The 20,464-nt window shown below is 34.9% G+C and overlaps 2 protein-coding genes across 2 annotated transcripts; both read right to left on the bottom strand.

Moving 5' to 3' along the window:
• Positions 1-8,098: 8,098 nt before the first annotated feature.
• Positions 8,099-11,887, bottom strand: LOC137407181 (potassium voltage-gated channel subfamily B member 2-like). The gene is made up of 4 exons (XM_068093784.1): positions 11,861-11,887; positions 10,371-11,383; positions 9,376-9,536; positions 8,099-8,439 (listed from the first exon to the last, which is right to left on the bottom strand). Exons 1-4 carry the CDS (start codon positions 11,885-11,887, stop codon positions 8,171-8,173), a joined length of 1,470 nt encoding a protein of 489 aa, XP_067949885.1. The 3' UTR covers positions 8,099-8,170.
• Positions 11,888-15,016: 3,129 nt separating this feature from the next.
• On the bottom strand, positions 15,017-19,267 carry LOC137406277 (uncharacterized). Its single transcript, XM_068092818.1, has 5 exons — positions 19,054-19,267; positions 18,383-18,523; positions 17,165-17,257; positions 16,389-16,547; positions 15,017-15,391 (listed from the first exon to the last, which is right to left on the bottom strand). Exons 1-5 carry the CDS (start codon positions 19,258-19,260, stop codon positions 15,248-15,250), a joined length of 744 nt encoding a protein of 247 aa, XP_067948919.1. The 5' UTR covers positions 19,261-19,267; the 3' UTR covers positions 15,017-15,247.
• Between the last annotated feature and the right edge of the window lie 1,197 nt (positions 19,268-20,464).

The raw sequence follows: 20,464 nt of genomic DNA, 5'->3' as shown, positions 1-20,464 counted from the left end.
TCGCAATCAGGGCATAACAGACGGACTCCATTATTGATATAATCATATCAACTACATGTATTGTCTTCCAAAACGCTCTCTTAGATGGACAGGACAAAAATCGTATCCAGACTTCTATAGCATAAAGGGCGAATGAGATATACGATACTGTATCGTGTGATTTCGGAGCTATGTCTATCCAGTTGGCCTGAAACTCTTCACAAGACATTTTTAGTGAGATGAGTTCATCAGATCGATTTCTTCTAAAGTCGTTCCCACCCGCCCACAAAGAAGGTACAGTACCGATTGCCTCTACAGATCCAAATGAGATGGTGAAAAGGAAGTAGCACAAAGACCATATCTTTGCTCCTGTTTTAAACTTTGTGTCTTTGCCACATGGATCTGTCAGAAAGCACCAAACGTAGTAGGACTTTGGATAATCTCCATTTGCATTTTTAAACTTTGGTTTAGGTTTTTTGTTGAAATACTCAAACTGCCTGTCAAGGTCTTTTTCTTCGGACATATCTTGAAAGCAGCAATCTGATACTGCTCCAGTATCAATCTCCCAGAATTCCAAGTGAGACAGGAAGTCTGAATAGCAGGCGTTCTTAGGACAGTGAAGCTCACCGCTTAAATAGAACTTGAGAATCTCCTTGAATATTTCAGCATCGCTCTCAAAGAAGTAATTGGTTCCAGAAGGTTCTTTCCGTACAAGTTTACCGAGTCGAGATTCTGGGTATTTCAGCAAAGTGCCAACAGTACTAACAAAGTTCTGTCCTGAAACGTTGATTATTATTTTTTTAGCTCTGACTGACTGAGGAAGTTTTCTTTCCTGGGACAAATCGTGAGAGACTTTCGCTTCCTTTAGAGGAGCTTCAACAGTGTTGACCTATAGAATACAAGAGTAAGCAATGTATTCAAACTGTAAGATCACTTTATATGTGAATTTTTTTATCATTCGTACTTATTCATCCATCAGAAAGGTACGCTTTGAGTATTACGAAAAAAGTCTGCGCTGCACAGGAGTTGAAACCAGGTATCTGAGTTTCACACAAGCACACTACCAACTGCACCATTGGACCACCTTGCAGCATCATGTAATAATTATGCACATGATGATGATTATTAAGGAAGCTCAGGACTGTCAGCATTCTAATTCATCTGTTCATTTGAATCCACGAATCGAAGTTGGTTAAAAACATCGTATCACACCAAAGTACTGTATTACATCAAAGTACTGTATCACACCGAAGTCAAATTCATGCCCTTCGGCATGGTTGGCTGACTTTAACTACCACACCGATCATCCACCCCTACTGGCATTTCAGAGTTATTGTAAGCTTAGTTGTTACACCTGAAAATCTCTCACGACAGGTGACATTTCCTGGTATTGTTATAACAAAATGACACAATGCCTTCACTTTCTTAGCATACACTGTACGTGAAAGAGCAATACCACATAGCGTAGCAGTGTAGCTAGCCGCACAATGAACCCTCTAGAGATTTACAACGGTTACAACAGCAGTATGGCGGACATGATTTATCTATAAATGGTTTGTTATGTCAGTGTTCAATCAGTAGTCAAAATGTCAGCAAATCTGATTAATTTAAATTGAAGCAACCCTTAAACAAAATATTAAAAACTAAAAAATTTATCGACTAATGTCTCCTCAGTTAGTTCCAATCCTTTTTTTTAAATGCTGTGACGTATTTAGTTTAGAATCTTGTCAATACGCTTTAGTTATGATGATCAGTTCATAAGCAGGCTAATACTTAAATATATGTCGGAACTCAAAATTTACCTGCGTATTTTATCTACAGTGACCCGTATATATTAACTTTCAATTATTGCCATAGCAACAGCTCTGATACACTTAATGCAAGCAACTTAAATATATAAAAAGTTGATATAATGGCAGTAATTAATAGCACAGAATAAAAGAATCTGTGTATTATTATACAAATGATCTTAAGCATGGTGAATAAGTTGTCTGTGAAACACCAACTACTGCGAAGACGCATTCACATAGCGGCAGCTTTAATGAATTATAACACAAGCAAAAGATAATAACATGATCAGAATGACAGTAAGTAAAAGAATAGATTTTGTATTTAAGAAATTCTGTACGCAGTCATATACCTTGTTCATTTCTTATGCTTTTCACTAGTCGCTACGTGCTTTCGATCAAGTAAAAACGTCTATTTGTCTTGCTTGACCCTACTCAACAGAGTGTTTGATATTGTTGAAAGTTGTTTTTGAATCCAGGATGCAACCAGAACTTGTTTAAAAGGCAGCACTTAACAGCAGAAAATCAATTTTCCGTTAACCTATTAATAATGACTTTAACAAGATGTCAACCCATCAGACGTCAACTCTTAAAAATAAGTCGAGATAAGAGCAGACACTCCTATCATTAATTTTATAGTCAGGTACGATTGAAGTGTTAAAAAGTGTCAACAATGTATGATTGTCATGTATGAAGTGGGTGAATATTGATGTATATGAGCACTCTAGAGCTAATAGTGTCATCACTTTTAAATATTAAAATTAGAATGCATTAACTATAATATATCATCCAATCATAACGATGCTTTGATATGTCCGACTTTAAAAAAACTGCCGCTTCCCTTTACTGGCCAGGGTTCCTAGAATTGAAAACTTTATTTGACAGTACATCTGGGTGCTTTGCTATTTGATGTGATGTTAAAAATTATTATGAGTTCATTTTATCTACCCTGTGTTATAGATATTATGATATTATGTAATAGATAGTTATGTTACAAGCCTAGTATACATATAAGTATATATATAATATAATACATTATATATATATTATATTACGCTAAGCAGGATGTACTGAAAAATGGCGTCCGATAAATATATTCATTTCTTTTTCGCCGATTTTATAGATAACTCTGACATTTTGGACACTTATAATGAGTACTTTGGTATTCCAACTGATGTCAAAAGCAGTGAAAGTAAAGAGAATTACAATGATATTTTCCTAACGATTCTTACAAGATTATTACAATATTTAATTATAAAAATAATTATTCATTTTATAAGATTATTATCAGATTTAATTATAAGAATAATTATTCAAATTTCCAAGATCGAAGTATATAGTGACCGATGGTGTGCAATATGTTACTGTTATTTTTCTAAAGATTTTGTTGATGATTTGGCTATGCCCCATATCGCGGTACTGCCAAGCCATTTTTAATATCTGCAAAATTAATAGTGTAGTGAATAGTACGCCTGTGTGGTGATCTGTAAGTTCTGTGTTCAAATCCTGTGACAAGTAGATGTTTCATTCTTATATAAATATCAGATATATAAATATACGCTATATAACATATATAGACGATAAAAAACCTAGTAAAACCTCGTATGTAACATTTGTACTAAATCTAGAGAAAGCAGCAGCCTACATGTTAGTAGTCAGTGTATGCTGAACATTTGGATGGCATCATTTCCATGACTTCATACAAAAAGATCACCATGTTGTACAATTGCAATGATAAATGTCATATCAGAATGAGTCATCATTTTTGAACTAAAATCTGGTAGTGCATGGGTAAAGCTTATCAAAACAAAGAAGACGGGACAACTCCCTTTTTTCTTTCTCTCACACAGTAAATACAAATGTAGCTAGTAAAGTTGTTACAATGGCTTGCTATTTCCTTATGTTATTTAGATACAGTTATAATCAAGCAAAGATTAGAAGGTTCAAAAGACAAGTCAGTTTGCATTAAGCAGAGTTTCCATCACACACCAAGCCTCATCCCTTTCTTACCTCCAATTAGAGAAATCGAGGAAAATGAAGAGATTGAGGAAATTACGCAAGTCAAAAGAATTGTCAGAACTGAGTGTAAGAAATGCAAATAAATGATATTTAAATAAAGCAAAATAAACAAATAGAAGAGTAAACAAAGTTTCATAAAAGTTTGGTTTCAACTAGGAATTAATTCAATTGCCACTTTGTTTAGACTATTAATAACGTAAAAATACAATTATATTTTGAGTTAAAAATTAATTATATCGGTATTAAAATCTTTCAAATCAACAGATAAATAATTTAATTAATAAGTGACCAAGTTGACAGAGAGAGAGTGATCATTAGTAACTGAGCAAATTGTCAAAGCAACCATTTTTGAACACTATTAACTTTTCGAGACTACATGTATAAGCAAGTTGGAATTCCTTGTCCATGTCCATAAGAACTTCCACGCATTAAAATTTTACATTGAAGAATATTTGTGCCCTTCTATTGAGGATATAGCTGGTAGCATTAAACCTATCACTGACACAAAGAGTAGCTTCAACGATATGTCAACAGCTGGTTCTTCTGCGAAAAAACTCAAATTGGATAAAAGGAGTTGTGGAATTACTTTATTTATTTCTTGATATGGTTCCAGATGATTTAAATGTTATTTTATTTCTTGTTTAAATAATTAATAATACCTTTTCATAAAAATTGTTATTATGCATCACCGACAGCTGCAATACACACGTTATTATCCTTATTCGCTTGGCTGTTATCCTTATTGGCAGCTGTTATTGGTCAGCTGTAGAACTAGTAAGAATTAGTACTGCTTTTGAAAGAACTACTGTAACCTCAAACAAACGCATCACCAATCCTGACAAATTTTCACTTATATTTTTCAGATTTTATATTTGTATAGCCGAAAAATCAGAGAAGAATGAAAGTGTACAATGAAAGCTGAAAGTACGAAAACTTAACAAATATGAAAATTCACATATTAACAAAACCTAATCGAACAACCATTGGAGATTTCCATACTTTGAGTAATGAGAATTAAGTCAATTTTAAATAAAAATTAAGAAAGATTTTAGCTCAACAGAAACTTTTTTCTCTTTCCAACAGATGCAATGAAACACAGATGTGAGCAATTTAATATGTTAAAAGCATTTTGACCATTTCCTGGAACATAACTAGTATGGCGAGGGCATCATTCAAAGTGTTTAGCAGCTCCTGTACAACCAAGCATATACAATAGTACGTCTAAATATAATCATCATGTAGTTAACATTGTAATAGCTATTTATGTGCGAATACTATCTCAAACATAGGTAATGGCCTAAGTATCTTTTACTACATATCTTTCACTAGGCATGTTTTAATCCTTTCTCAACATATCATGTAATGTTCATAGTACAAACAGCCTTTCCTCTCTAGACATATCATGTAATGTTCATAGTACAAACAGCCTTTCGAGCAATAGTTTGAAAGCAAAAGGTAATTTAATTTTTTTCCATAAATACCTGAAATCTTGCACAAAATTTGTCTTCCGTATCATGTATAGTCTAGCATGTACCTCATAGCTCAACATCATTAGATGAATAGCAAGCCATATGCTTACTGCATATAAATGTTATAAAGATAGCACTTATAGTATGAAATACTTTAAAAACATTACTGTTAGGCAGATGTTCTTGAGTAATATTCATTGTTCACTTTTGATATAAGCGTAGTATACAGTATCCACTATTATTTACGAAGAGCTGATAGCTGATTGTTTTGGAATCAAGTTATTCTAGAAAAGCGCACAACTATAATGAACTTAGTAATTGTATTGAGCTTCAGTGCTTCCTTAGTTTGTATTTCTGTGGTGAATAAATAATGAATAAACAAGAATAATTCTTGCTGTGACACGGAGGGTTGCTATATGATATTCTGAGCATATTAAACCATCACATCAACTTTGTTAAACACTTTCCACAACATATTCTTACTAACTGTATAAGCAGTAACAAACAACTCGGTTGTTACACTGAATTTTATAGTCTTATGAAACATGTCAGTTAAGGTCAAAGTGCGTGGTTCAATTTGATGAAAGCGTAAAAAACTGGCATGGTCTATCAATGCCCTTTGACAGCATTTTAATAACCCAGAGAGTATAGCTATTAAAACAGTATGTGAGCAAATGGCAATAATGTATTCTTGCCAATGCACATCAACCTCTCAGTGTATTCTGTCATGTTTCAAATGCTGAGGTTCTTACCTATAGGTTTATGAGGCTACACTATCTGCATGACTAAATTGTATTTAGTTAAGTATCATATGACATTAGAGCAATTGACAGTGACAGCTCTAAAACACGTAAGGACAAAGGTGTTGATTGTCAGCAGAATAGTAGAACAATACAAACCAACAGTAAAGAAACACAACATATAAACAATATTGAGCATTACATGCGTGACAGATGATTTAAATTGTGAGATGAAAGTTGACTATGATGAGGATCATATTGCAAAAATGAAAAAAAAAACTTCTGTTGTCATTAAAATATTGATATACTCTTCCGTTGAACTTTTTAAAGTCTTACCCCAGTAATCTTTAAAACATTTCTGTCAAAGCTTTCCCGGACTAGCGAAACCCTTTCGTCCAACTACTTATCAACCACATGCTACCAGGTTTCAGTTACAAAGACCAGCATAAAATTTCTGGCTGGAAACCACCTGCAGATGACACATGACATAGCCCCAAAAGCATTAGTTTCATGATGGCGCATGAGGCTGACCACTACATTTCCCTGAACCCAGCTAGTATATGCAATACGATATCCCGTAATTCAATCTTGCTTTTTGGGATATGAATTCATCAGTAAGCACCTTCCCACTCTTAAATGGCCACTCAGCTACCAACTCTTAATGATGTTGAATTCTATATTGAATTCAACATGAAAAAGCCCTCTTTCTATTCCATCAACTTCTTCTTAGGATGTTGCTTGTTATTACCGTATATTTAGTAATTTGTAATATTTTTTGTAATAATAATTTGTAATAAAAGTTTGTGTCAGCTTTATAGCTCCGAACATCCCATGGCTATGACTTTTAATATGTTGAATCTTCTATCTCTCAAAATTGTGACATTCAACTTTGTTCCCAGTGAGACTACAAATCAAGAAAATAAATAGTACAATGTATTTTGATTTTGTACAAAGAAAAATCTAGAAAAAAGTTAAGTTTGTGTAATCCAGCACAAAGGTAACCAAGCTGTTAACCAAGCTTTCATGTTATGAATAAAATGTTTCAATCTGACAAAGATGTTCATTTTGTCAAACAAAAAGTACGCTTACTGCAATAATCCAGATCATTTTGAACCACTGAATCTTTGTATAATCTGCTGCACATTAGCTCAGGTTTCAACATGCTAACATTTACTACACCGCTCAATACTACCAGGCTAATAACTGCCCCTCGGCTATTAATTGCTACTAAGATACTAGCTACTACTAGGTTACTAACTACTACTGGGATACTAACTACTACTAGGTTGCTAACTACTACTAGGTTACTAACTACTATTAGGATACTAACTACTACTAGGTTACTAACAACTACTAGGTTACTAACTACTACTAGGATACTAACTACTACTAAGTTACTAACTACTACTAGATTACTAACTACTACTAGGCTACTAATTACTACTAGGTTACTAACTACTACTAGATTACTAACTACTACCAGATTACTAACTACTACTAGGATACTAACTACTACTAAGTTACTAACTACTACTAGATTACTAACTACTACTAGGCTACTAATTACTACTAGGTTACTAACTACTACTAGGTTACTAACTACTACTAAGATAGTAATTAGTAGTAGTTAGTAGTCTTTTGTAAGAAGAGGTATTAGAAAATTCAGCTCCTATGTACTCTCTGCCTAGTGTATGATGTCCTGTTACTCTCTGGCTAGTATGCAGATATACTTTGAAAACTTTTGAGAACATCGTTAAAATTCTTTCCCACTCACTCATAAACACCACCTTTAACTCAGCTAGCTTGTTCAATGATCAACTCCATTAAATTTACACATCAGGTGTGTGTAAAATGACACTCTCTGAATCTCTAAACTTTTCTAATAAACTGTTAGAGTATGTCTCAAGATAATATACTACAAATATATACTCAAATATACTACATAGAGCATCTCATAGTCCATGCTACATCAAGAGCATTTCATAGAAGTCACTATACAGAGAACATCTCATATGCCCCTTTATAGTATGCACTATACAGAAATATTTCATAGAATAACCTACATAAAGATAATTTCATAGAATATGTTATACAGATAGCATCCTATAAAACATACTCCATAGAAAGGATCTAATGAAATATGCTTTATCTTATAATGTTTGTCATGAAAAGCATTTTATGAACTCTGCTGTCTGATTGAAGAACAGGATTTGGTAAAACAAAGTGATGACTTTTCTCTTTTGTCTCTTTCTTTTTCAGCTCTCTCCCTTTTCTTATTGTGCTCATAGACTACGGAAAAGTTCCCACCAACAATTGCAACAGGTAGGGCAGTTATGGTTAATCCCACAATCATTACTACAACTGTAGCGAGATATCCAGATACAGTGGTAGGGTACATGTCTCCATAGCCAACAGTTGTCATGGTTACAATGACAAACCAATAGGCTGCAAGCAAAATTACATAAAGATCAATAACTTATTCAGTTTTTACAGATGAAAATTATTGTAGTTTTGCCCAGGGAGCTGTGAGATTGGAACAAATACTTTAACATCTGCACATGAGTTAACATAATTACTTTAACAAAAAAGAGAAAGAGAGAGAGAGAGTGAAGGGGAGAGAGAGAGAAGGGGAGAGAGAAAGAGAAGGGAGAGAGAGAGAAGAGGAGAGAGAAAGAGAAGGGGAGAGAGAGAAAGAAGGGGAGAGAGAAGGAGAGAGAAGGCGAGAGAGAAGGCGAGAGAGAGAAGGGAAAAGAAGGGGAGAGAGAAAAGGAGAGAGAAGAGGAGAGAGATGGGGAAAGAGAAGGGGAAAAAGAAGGGGAGAAAGAAAGGGAGAGAGAAGGGGATAGAGAGAGAGAAAGAGAGGGAAAGAGAGAGGGAGAGAGAGGGGGAGAGGGAGAGATAGGGGAGGGAGAGAGAGAGGGAGAGATAGGGGAAGGGAAAGAGAGAGGGAAAGAGGAGGAGAAAGCAAACAATAGAAGAAGAGAGAGGGAAAAGAGGAAGAAAAAAAGAGAGAGGAGAGAGAGAGAGAGAGGGGGAGAGAGAGAGAGGGAGAGAGAGAGGGAGAGAGAGGGGGAGAGGGAGAGAAGGAGAGAGGGGGAGAGAGGGGCAGAGAGAGGAAAGGAGAGAGAGAGAGAGGGAAAGAGAGGGAGAGAGAAAGGGAAGGGAGAGAGAGAGGGAGAGATAGGAGAAGGGAAAGAGAGAGGGAAAGAGAAGAAGAGAGCAAACAAGAAAAGAAGAGAGAGAGAAAAGAGGAAGAAAAAAAGAGGGAGAGAGAGAGGGAGAGAGAAAAGGATAGAGAGATAGAGAGAGAGGAAAAAAGAGGAAGAGAGACGGAAAGATAGGAACAAAGAGGGAGAGCGGTGTAAACAGTGTAAATTTTACCTGATGGAATACTGTTGAGAGGCAGGCCCTGACCGATAGTGCTTAAAATACTAAAGTAGACCAGGGGACCAAATATGAGGACAGACATAGCCAACAGAACAACAAGTAGCAGGATTTCCTTCCAACTTCTATAAAGAGTGATTAGTAAAACCTTTAGTCCACTGTAAGAAAAATAATGAATTGATGACAAGTTATCTGAAATATGATATATGATGTGATACTGAATGACCAATATGTGATTGAGTTACTAATATACTACTGAGTGACAAATGTAACACTGAATGAGTATTAATATTCTGGGGGCTTACAGAAAACTGAGTGACTAATATAAGACTCAGTGAATAATATGAAACTGATCGATTAATATGATACTGAGTGACTAATATGATACTGAGTGACTAATATGATACTGAGTGGCTAATATTATAATGTGTGACTAATATGATCCAAAGGGACTAATATGATACTATGGGACTAATATGATTTTGAGTGATTAATATGATACTGAGTGACTAATATGATACTGAGTGATTAATATGGTACTGAGTAACTAATATGATACTGAGTGACTAATATGATACTGAGTGACTAATATGATACTGAATGACTAATATGAGACTGAGTAACTAATACATTACTGAGTAAATAATATGATACTGTTATGGTTTTGGATTGTCTAATATAAAATGAGTCATTCATGTGACACTGAATACTTCATATGGAAATGTTTATGTAATCAAATTAATGGCGTTAGCTATATTAATGCTATTAAATAAATAAAATTCAATTAATTTATGGTAGCGGAAGCTGAGCAACTAACAGAATAGCAAGTGATCAAAACAACAATTAAAACATGTTCTTGTTGGCTGCAATTCTTCCGTAGCAAAATAATTTACACACAACTCTTGCGAATGCATGACGTAACAGCTACGTGTAAATGTGAGAAATGTAAAACATGATAGTCTGCACAAATAAGCTGAAAATAAGTCACAAACCTGTAAACATAAGCGTAGCTGAGGAGGCGAAGGTATCTCATTTGCCCTACCCAAACTTTCAGAACTAGAGCAAACGATGCGCTGACACACCATCGACCACTCGTTGGATATCGATCAGGATTCGGTAGGATCACTGTGTACACGATCGCAATCAGGGCATAACAGACACACTCCATTATTGATATAATCATATCAACTACATGTATTGTCTTCCAAAACGCTCTCTTAGATGGACAGGTCAAAAACCGTATCCAGACTTCTGTAGCATAAAGGGCGAATGAGATATATGCTACTGTATCGAGTGATTTCGGAGCTATGTCTATCCAGTTGGCCTGAAACTCTTCACAAGACATTTTTAGTGAGATGTGTTCATCAGATCGATTTCTTCTAAAGTCGTTCCCACCCTTCCACAAAGAAGGTACAGTACTGATTGCCTCTGCAGATCCAAATGAGATGGTGAAAAGGAAGTAGAACAAAGACCATATCTTCGCTCCTGCTTTAAACTTCGTGTCTTTGCCACATGGATCTGTCAGGAAGCACCAAACGTAGTAGGACTTTAGATAATCTCCATTTGCATTTTTAAACTTTGGTTTAGGTTTTTTGTTAAAATACTCAAACTGCCTGTCAAGGTTTTTTTCTTCGGACATATCTTGAAAGCAGCAATCTGATACTGCTCCAGTATCAATTTCCCAGAATTCCAAGTGAGACAGGAAGTCTGAATAGCAGGTGCTCTTAGGACAGTGAAGCTCACCGCTTAAATAGAACTTGAGAATCTCCTTGAATATTTCAGCATCGCTCTCAAAGAAGTAATTGGTACCAGAAGGTTCTTTCCGTACAAGTTTACCGAGCCGAGATTCTGGGTATTTCAGCAAAGTGCCAACAGTACTAACAAAGTTCTGTCCTGAAATGTTGATTATTATTTTTTTAGCTGTGACTGACTGAGGAAGTTTTCTTTCTTGGGACAAATCATGAGAGACAATCGCTTCCTTTAGAGGAGCTTCAACAGTGTCGACCTATAAAAAACAAGAGTAAGCAATGTATTCAAACTGTAAGATCACTTTATATGTGAATTTTTTTATCATTCGTACTTATTCATCCATCGAAAGCTACGCTTTGAGTATTACGAAAAGAGCCTGCACTGCACAGGAGTTGAACTCAAGTATCTGCATTTCACAAGCACACTACCAGCTGCACCATTGGACCACCTTGCAGCATCATGTAATAATTATGCGCATAATTATTACACATGATGATGATTATTAAGGAAGCTCAGGACTGTCAGCATTCTAATTCATCTGTTCATTTGAATCCACGAATCGAAGTTGTTTAAAAATATTGTATCACACCAAAGTACTGTATCACACCAAAGTACTGTATCACACCAAAGTACTGTATCACACCAAAGTACTGTATCACACCAAAGTACTGTATCACACCAAAGTACTGTATCACACCAAAGTACTGTATCACACCAAAGTACTGTATCATACCAGAGTCAAATTCATGCCCTTCAGCATGGTTGGCTGACTCTTTAGCTACCACACCAATCACCCACCCGTACTAGCATTTTGGAGTTATTGTAAGCTTAGTTGTTACATCTGAAAATCTCTCACGGCACGTGAGACTGCCTGGTATTTGTTATAATAAAATGAGACAATGCCTTCACTTGCTTAGCATACGCGTACTTGAAAGAGCAATACCGCATAGCGTAGCAGCGTAGTTAGTCACACAATAAACCCTCTAGAGATTTACATGTACAATAGATTACAACGGCAGTATGACGGACATGATTTATCTATAAATGGTTTGTAATGTCAGTGTTCAATCAGTAGTCAAAATGCCAGCAAACCTGATTAATTTAAATAGAAGCAACCCTTAAACAAAATATTAAAAACTAAAAACTTTATCGACTAATGTCTCCTCAGTTAGTTTCAATCCTTTTTTTTAAATGCTGTGACGTATTTAGTTTAGAATCTCGTCAATACACTTTAGTTATGATGATCAGTTCATAAGCAGGCTAATACTTAAATATATGTCGGAACTCAAAATGTACCTGCGTATTTTATCTACAGTGACCCATATATATTAACTTTCAATTATTGCCATAGCAACAGCTCTGATACACTTAATGCAAGCAACTTAAATATATAAAAAGTTGATAAAATGGCAGTAATTAACAGCACAGAGTAAAAGAGTCTGTGTATAATCAGAAAAATGATCTGGAGCATGGTGAATAAGTTGTCAGTGAAACACCAACTACTATGACGATTTATACACATAGCGGCAGCACTATACTGAATTATAATACAAGCGAAAAATAATAACATGATCAGAATGCCAATAAGTAAAATGATAGATTTGTATTTAAGAAATTTTGTACGCAGTCATATACCTTGTTCATTTCTTATGCTTTTCACGTGTCGTTTCGTGCTTCCGATCAAGTAAAATCGTCTATTTGTCTTGCTTGACCACTATCAACAGAGTGTTTGATATTGTTGAAAGTTGTTTTTGAATCCAGGATGCAACTAAAACACATTTAAAAAGGCAGCACTTGACAGCAGAAAATCAATTTTTCGTTAACCATTATTAATGACTTCAACCAGATGTCAACCCATTAAAATAAGTCAAGCTAAGAGCAAACACTCTTACCATTAATTTTATAGTCAGGTACAAGTGAAGTGTTTAAAAGGTGTCAACAATGTATGATTTTCATGTATGAAGTGGGTGGATATTGGTGTGTAAGAGCACTCTAGAGTTAATAATATCATAACTTTTAAATATTCAAATTAGAACGCATTAGTAGCCGATAATATATCATCCAATCACAACGATGCTTTGATGTGTGCGACTTTAAAAAACTGCTGCTTCCCTTTACTGGCCAGGGTTTCTAGAATAAAAAATTATTTGACAGTACATCTGGGTGCTTTGCTATTTGATGTGATGTTAAAAATTATTATGAATTCATTGTGCCTACCCTGTGTTATAGATATTAGGATATTATGTGATATTATGTGTCATTTCCTTGAACCCAGCTAGTATATGCGATACAATATCCCAGAACTTAATTTTGCTTTTCGGAATATGAATTAGTCAGTAAGCACGTTCCCACCCTTAAATAGCCACTCAGCTAGCCACTCTTAATGATGTTGAATTCTATATTGAATTCAATATGAAAAAGGCCATTTTTCTATTCTACCAACTTTTTCTTAGAAGTTGCTCGTTATTATCGTATATTTAGTGATTTGTAATGTTTTCTAATAATTTTGTAATAATAATTTTTAATAAAAGTTTGCTTCAGCTTTATAGCTCCAAACATCCCATGGCTATTGTAATAGCGACTAACTGATGTTGCCTTTTGCAACTTAGAATATAGCAAATCTTTTATTTCCCAAAATTGTGACATACAACTTTCTTACCAGTGAGACTACTAATCAAGAAAATAAATAGTACAATATATTCTATTTTTGTACAAAGTAAATTCGAAAAAGCAATTTAGTTTGTGTAATCCAGCACAAAGGTAGCGCTGTTAACCAAGCTTTCATGTTACGAATAAAATGTTTCAATCTGACAAAGATGTTCATTTTGTCAAACAAAAAGTACGCTTACTGCAATAATCCAGATCATTTTGAGCCACTGAAGCTTTGTATAATCTGCTGCACATTAGCTCAGGTTTCAACATGCTAACATGTACTACACCGCTCAATACTACCAGGCTAATAACTGCCCCTTGGCTATTAATTGCTACTAAGATACTAGCTACTACTAGGTTACTAACTACTATTAGGATACTAACTACTACTAGGTTACTAACTACTACTAGGTTACTAACTACTATTAGGTTACTAACTACTATTAGGTTACTAACTACTACTAAGTTACTAACTACTACTAGGATACTAACTACTACTAGGTTACTAACTACTACTAGGTTACTAACTACTACTAGGATACTAACTACTACTAGGTTACTAACTACTACTAGGTTATTAACTACTACTAGGTTACTAACTACTACTAGGATATTAACTACTACAAGGATAGAAACTACTAGGTTACTAACTACTACTAGGTTACTAACTACTGCTAGGATAGTAACTACTACTAGGTTACTAACTACTACTAGGTTATTAACTACTACTAGGTTACTAACTACTACTAGGTTACTAACTACTGCTAGGTTACTAACTACTACTAGATTACTAACTATTACTATGATACTAACTACTACTAGGTTACTAGCTACTACTAGGATACTAACTACTACTAGGTTACCAACTACTACTAAGTTACTAACTACTACTAGGTTACTAACTACTACTAGGTTACTCACTATTACTAGGATACTAACTACTACTAGGTTACTAACTACTGCTAGGATAGTAACTAATACTAGGTTACTAATTACTACTAGGTACTAGGTACGACGATGAACTACTACTTTTCGGCATAAAATAGAAAAAAATGTCAAGCAATATTTCAGGTAAAGTTTAACTAGGTAGGATTGATAGCAACTATACGTAAATGTTGAACTGAGAACAGCGGGTATAATAGAAACAATTGAATGAAAAACTCCTCGCATTTGTTATCAATATTGTTCATTATTGTAGGTAATACATTAATTGCTATAATCATCATAAGCTTGAGCATTCATCGTGGCAGCCGACATATTTATGAAGTAGTAGAAAATTCAAAATACAAACTAATTTGTTAAAAATTTAATACTAATAACATTTGGTTAGACTCATTAATTCATAATTGTTTAATCACAGACATGTCCGAAGCATGCAAATCTGAAATTCGGTAAATAGTCGCACCGGAGACTAGAAATCAGGAAGTTGCAACATGAAATCAGAAGCACAAATATGACTGCATAGTAACTACATGGGAATGCTTGATGGCTCCACGAGCAGTTCATTAATGGCGATGTTATCTGGCTGAGAAACGATGTAGACCACAGCTCGGGCAATATCGTCTGCACTTATTATTGATGTCGATTCAGCGACACCGTATTTAGCAGCCGCCTAAAACACAAAACCATGACTGTGCATAGACATGATAAAATTATACATAACAGCTAATTACTTGGTGTCAAATCTAAGATTTGGAGGGCAAGACATGACCTCCAACACCTAGATTTGACCCCAACTATTCACACAGGTCGGGAATTTGACTTGGTAAAGTAGGAAATCAGATATTCGAGTGTTTATATATAAGCTTTACTCTGAGTAGACATGTGTGGTCCAATATTTTTTCAGGTCAAGTCAAAAAACAATTATTTTAATTTAATATCATAGAAGTTGTGGGATGAGCTAGCTTGAGGTCCATAAGTTGCATCTACACCATAGTCAGCAATAGCCACTCTACTACTACATTGTACAGGAACCTATGTGTGCTGGGAACCTTTTGTGAGCAGCATCACATTAATCTGTATCAGCTGTCTGATAGCTCTACTTGTCAGCTTGTATTTCTTGGCTCACAAATCATCCAAACTCTATTTTAATATAAAAGCTACAAACTTAAGTGATTAAAAGTAAAAATCATTGCTACAGATTTTGCAATACAATGGAACCTCTGATAACAAAATTAATGCGTTCCGGAAGCTGTTTCGTAATTAGAAAATTGACTAAGCAGCAACAAGTTTTACTATATAAATGCCTCTGTTTCAAGACCCCACAAAACTTTGACATAATATTTTTACAAATTATGAATACATGTAATTATTAAAACCGATAACAAACAATGTTAGAACTATATTACTACATTATCAATAGAAAAAGATTGCATGAGAAAAATAGAAAAACAATGAATAAAAGAGGTATGTTTGTTTACCATTAGCTAGATACAAAACCCCTTTTGTCTCTAAAATTCTGTTCCAAGTCTTTCCGACCAAAAGATACTTCGTAACTTGAAATTTTTGTATGTAGTCTTTCATAAACGAAGATATTGGAAAATTCAGCTCCTATGTACTCTATGCCTAGCGTATGATGTCCTTTCTCCAACTATTGGTTGCCTAGTTACCTCCTTGTCAGTTGTATGTGACATGAGCTCTGTCTTGACATCTCCGGGCTGTACAGTAGAAACCTTGACATTGTGCTCAGCAAGCTCCTGTCTCAATGCTTGTGAGAATCCCTCAACAAAAAATTTTGTGCCGGAGTAAACAGCCAAGCCAGCGAATCCCTGGAAGCATATTAATAGCAATGAAGGAAAACAGCACGGCTGCCGTTACTGTATTAGAAAACAGCCAATTTTTTTTTCATGCCCGTTTCAAGATTTATCTGCTCTTACAGAAACTATATTGTCTGTTTTTCATAACAGCAGTCAATATTTCAATGTTCAGAGAAGAAAAATTATTTTAACCACAGAATATGATTAGTAGAAAGTTTGAAGACTTTCTAGTTGTATGTGTTGATCAATGAAAACTTGCCATTTCAAATTTCAATTATGATTAATAATTAGACAGTTTTTCGCATGACACACATATTTATCGCTGATCAGAATTCAACATTATCATACCAGTGAAGATGCTGCATTATGATTTGTTTTTAACTGTTGATTTATCGTCTAAAATCTTTTGGAATAATGGGTACATATATATACCATACAGGTATATATTAGATATATGTAAATATCTACACAAGCTCAGTTGTTTTTAGGAAAAGAAATCTAAAGGCATGTAAGGTACAATAGTGCCTAAAGTATCTGCCTGCGCCATATCCAGACAGCTATGACACATGTGCAGACAACTTCTTCAATAGTAAGGATAATGGTGAGCGGCTAAATTTTATATTTCTCACCCTTCGGCCAGCATTTGATGACATGTTTATAATATGACCAGATTTCCTGCTGGTCATGCTTTCAACCACAGCACTAACTCCATTTACAACACCCTAAAACACAAGTAAAATCTGCTCCTTAGTGAACAGCAGTTATAACAAACGTACTACATACGAGGTATATATCTGAGAGATTTGGTAAAGGTTTCACAATTGAAATTGTTGACAAAGTGGAGGCTTCATCAGATATGGAATGAACAAATCAGGTATATCAATCAAAGTATATAAATTTTTATATACTTGGTATTTAACTAAGTAGTATGTTTCTTGGCAAGTTACGATGAACCAAACTGCCATACTATATGAGAAAGTGTTTAGTTCTTAAAATATGTTAGTTAAAATAGACTATAATTATAGCCATTAGCTGGCAGATATACGAATTAAGCTTAAATTAAAACTGGCTTCACAAGAAAGTGAAAAAATTATTCCAACTAATGATTTCATACCAAAAGCTATCAGAATAAAATATTACAGGTTCAACAGCTGGAAGAATGAAAATAGAGAGGTTCAACAGTTGGCAGAATAGAAATTGACAGGTTCAACAGTTGGCAGAATGAAAACTGACAGGTTCAACAGTTGGCTGAATATTAAATGACAGGCTCAACAGTTGACAGAACGAAATTTAACAGGTGCCACGGATGATAAAATAAAAGTCAAATGCTTCAGCAAATTCTGCAACATGGATTACAGTACACAGCTCATAAGCTGCTGTGAGCACTCATAGCTTCCCTTTACCTACAGTATAGATATCCTACTCTATAGCCAGGACAACAGCTCAAACAAGCCCTCTCAAGTAACAGTTGCCTATTCTTGGCACTGTTGTAAAATAAACTGTTATACCTTTCCCAAGGCAACAAGTTAGTAGAAATTGTAGAATGCGCACACTAACATTTAATAGAATGAGTGAATTAGAGTTGTGCTCTTCTTTAGCTGAGAGCCAATAACTCCGGTAAGCACTTGCCTAATCTTATGAGCAGCTAGTTTAGTCAGCACTATGGTAACTATAATATTATTTCTAAATATTTAATACCGAAGAAGGAAAAAAAATTTGCTACTTCACTGTAACTGAGTGCTGCAGTTAACTTTTACAGTTTAGTGTTGGAAACTATTTTCCTTATAAATTGGTGAACGACATTTTAATTAGATAGTCACACAAACACAGGAAACACGCAGTCATACTTTGCAATTGATGTCTATCTCTCTGTTGTCCAGTTCTTCTGAACTCTTTAACACACCACGATAGTACATGACACCAGCATTGTTGACTAGAATATCAACTGGTCCAAATTCCTGCTCCGTCTCCTCTACCAGCCGCTTTATCTGAGAGAAAAAAATTCTAATTGGATCAACTGTAACAGTCTATAGGAGAAATGCGGAAGGCAAATCTTGATCTAATAGTTCATAATCTTTGGGTAGGTCATCCAGTAAACCGTGTTCCAAACCTACTCATTGTGAAATTCCATCTTTAGTGAGATATGCATGCTGACACTTAAAGATGGTCAATAAACATTTCACTTTGTAGATGGTGTCAGTGCCAACGTTAGTCTCCAGAAGGTGTACTAATAGATAAAAGTATGCCTTCTATACTGATGGTTTATACTAATGAGGCAGCACAAAAGGAGTAGCATTAGGTAAAGTATAAGCCTTGAGAAAAATGCAAAACTAGTCCCAAGTAAATGTAAATCTATTTGTAGATGGGTCTGAAGGTTGCATGACTTATCCTTCAGTATTGCTGCTCATTGAGTGGTGATTTCTCTTGGATGCGACTTGAAATTAGTGCATACAGTTTATGAGTAGAAATTTCTTTGTTTAATAGTCTGGAATTCTACTAATATCAACCTAAGAGTTACCTGACTGGAGTCTGTCACATCACAGACAGTATACCTGGCTTTCAGTCCCTGAGACAACAGATCAGACTTGATAGCCTCTAACCTATCAGCTCTTCTCGCACCCAGAGAGACCTTCGCGCCAGCTAAAGCAAGATGTCTTACAATAGCTTCACCGATACCACTGGACGATCCAGTCACAACAGCAACTTTGTCCTTCAATGTGGTCATTTCCCTCAAGTCTAAAATCAGAGTTCATTAAAAGTGTTTACTAACTCTATTGTTGAACAACAGAAGGCCTAGTGTTTGAAGGAAGTAGCGTTTTGAAAACCGTAAGCACTTGTTCCGGTAGTTTTAGCTAGAGAAGCGTGCAATCACTCTATTTACGTTAGCATCACTTTATGACTACTCTAGATCCTCTACTTAGGAACTTCATTTATTCCAAAGCCGTTTTGTAAGTAGAAAATTTCATATGTAGAAACCCATTTGATATAAGTGGGATAGTCTGTTCCAAGCCCTCAAAAAACTCGGATATAACATTTGTATAAAGTATAATATATGTAATGGTTAAAACCTTTAACAAATATATGTTGGAATTACATTACTAAACAAAAAAATATAAAAAATTATAATATAAAAATAGAATAAAAAATATTGTTTTCATGTCTATTTTTTCTATTTATTATGCAGTGATATAATTCCAATATTAACCAACAAACAAATTATGAACGGCACGTTTGTTAGTATACCATTGGTTGTCTAGACAAGGCTAAGCGAAGTCTGTGGGAAGTGAAAGGTCAGCGGTCACAAGAAGTGGGTGTTGTATTTTTGATTTGGTTTTGCTTATAATAAAAGTTTTTGAGAGCGTAAGAAGAAAGGTTAGTCTACATTGACACAAAGTGAAAAAGACTATGTCATCATACAGAAAACAATAAATTTGAATTGCTAGAAACAAAAGTTGTCTTACTCCGTATGTGATATAAAATAACTTCGAATTATACAACAAATGAAAACAAACCACCTATCATTACTGGCTTTCACTTGCAAATAAAATTGAGGGAGACGCACTGTACATCGTACCCACTAAAAGCAAATGGGCTAAGATTGAAACAAGCAAACTGGCAAAAAAACTGGCAATACCTTTTTTAAGTTCAAGCAGTAATTCGACCAAAAAAATTTTTGTAATGTCAAAATTTTGTATGCAGTCTTTCGTAAATAGAGGTTGCGTTGTAATTAAAAAGGTTGCTGTACTAGCGCCGTGAACTTGTCTATGTCTTGATGCCACTATACTTATTATGTGTGCATTTATATTTGATAATAGCTAAATTGCGATAGCTTATGTTTTGTATCTTGCAAGTGAGAAAGCTGCCTTTTGTATATTCGGAGTCTCCGACTTTCCGCCCAGCTATGTTATGGGTAATACATGAATAAACTT

The sequence above is a fragment of the Watersipora subatra genome, chromosome 10, assembly GCF_963576615.1.
Source record: "Watersipora subatra chromosome 10, tzWatSuba1.1, whole genome shotgun sequence".
In the NCBI taxonomy this organism is placed as follows: Eukaryota; Metazoa; Bryozoa; class Gymnolaemata; order Cheilostomatida; family Watersiporidae; genus Watersipora; species Watersipora subatra.
The sequence above is the reverse complement of the archived record's forward strand: the minus strand, read 5'-3'. Positions and strand labels throughout refer to the sequence as shown.

Coding starts and splice junctions, on each gene's coding strand:
- LOC137407181 (XM_068093784.1), bottom strand. CDS start 11,887: ATGCTGAAGGGCATGAATTTGACTCTG. Junction 11,384..11,860: donor AGGGCATGAATTTGACTCTG/GTATGATACAGT, acceptor TGTTTTTTATAG/GTCGACACTGTTGAAGCTCC. Junction 9,537..10,370: donor AGCTACGCTTATGTTTACAG/GTTTGTGACTTA, acceptor TTTTTCTTACAG/TGGACTAAAGGTTTTACTAA.
- LOC137406277 (XM_068092818.1), bottom strand. CDS start 19,260: ATGACCACATTGAAGGACAAAGTTGCTGTTGTGACTGGATCGTCCAGT. Junction 18,524..19,053: donor ATGTGACAGACTCCAGTCAG/GTAACTCTTAGG, acceptor TTTTTCTCTCAG/ATAAAGCGGCTGGTAGAGGA. Junction 16,548..17,164: donor CATCAAATGCTGGCCGAAGG/GTGAGAAATATA, acceptor ATATGCTTCCAG/GGATTCGCTGGCTTGGCTGT.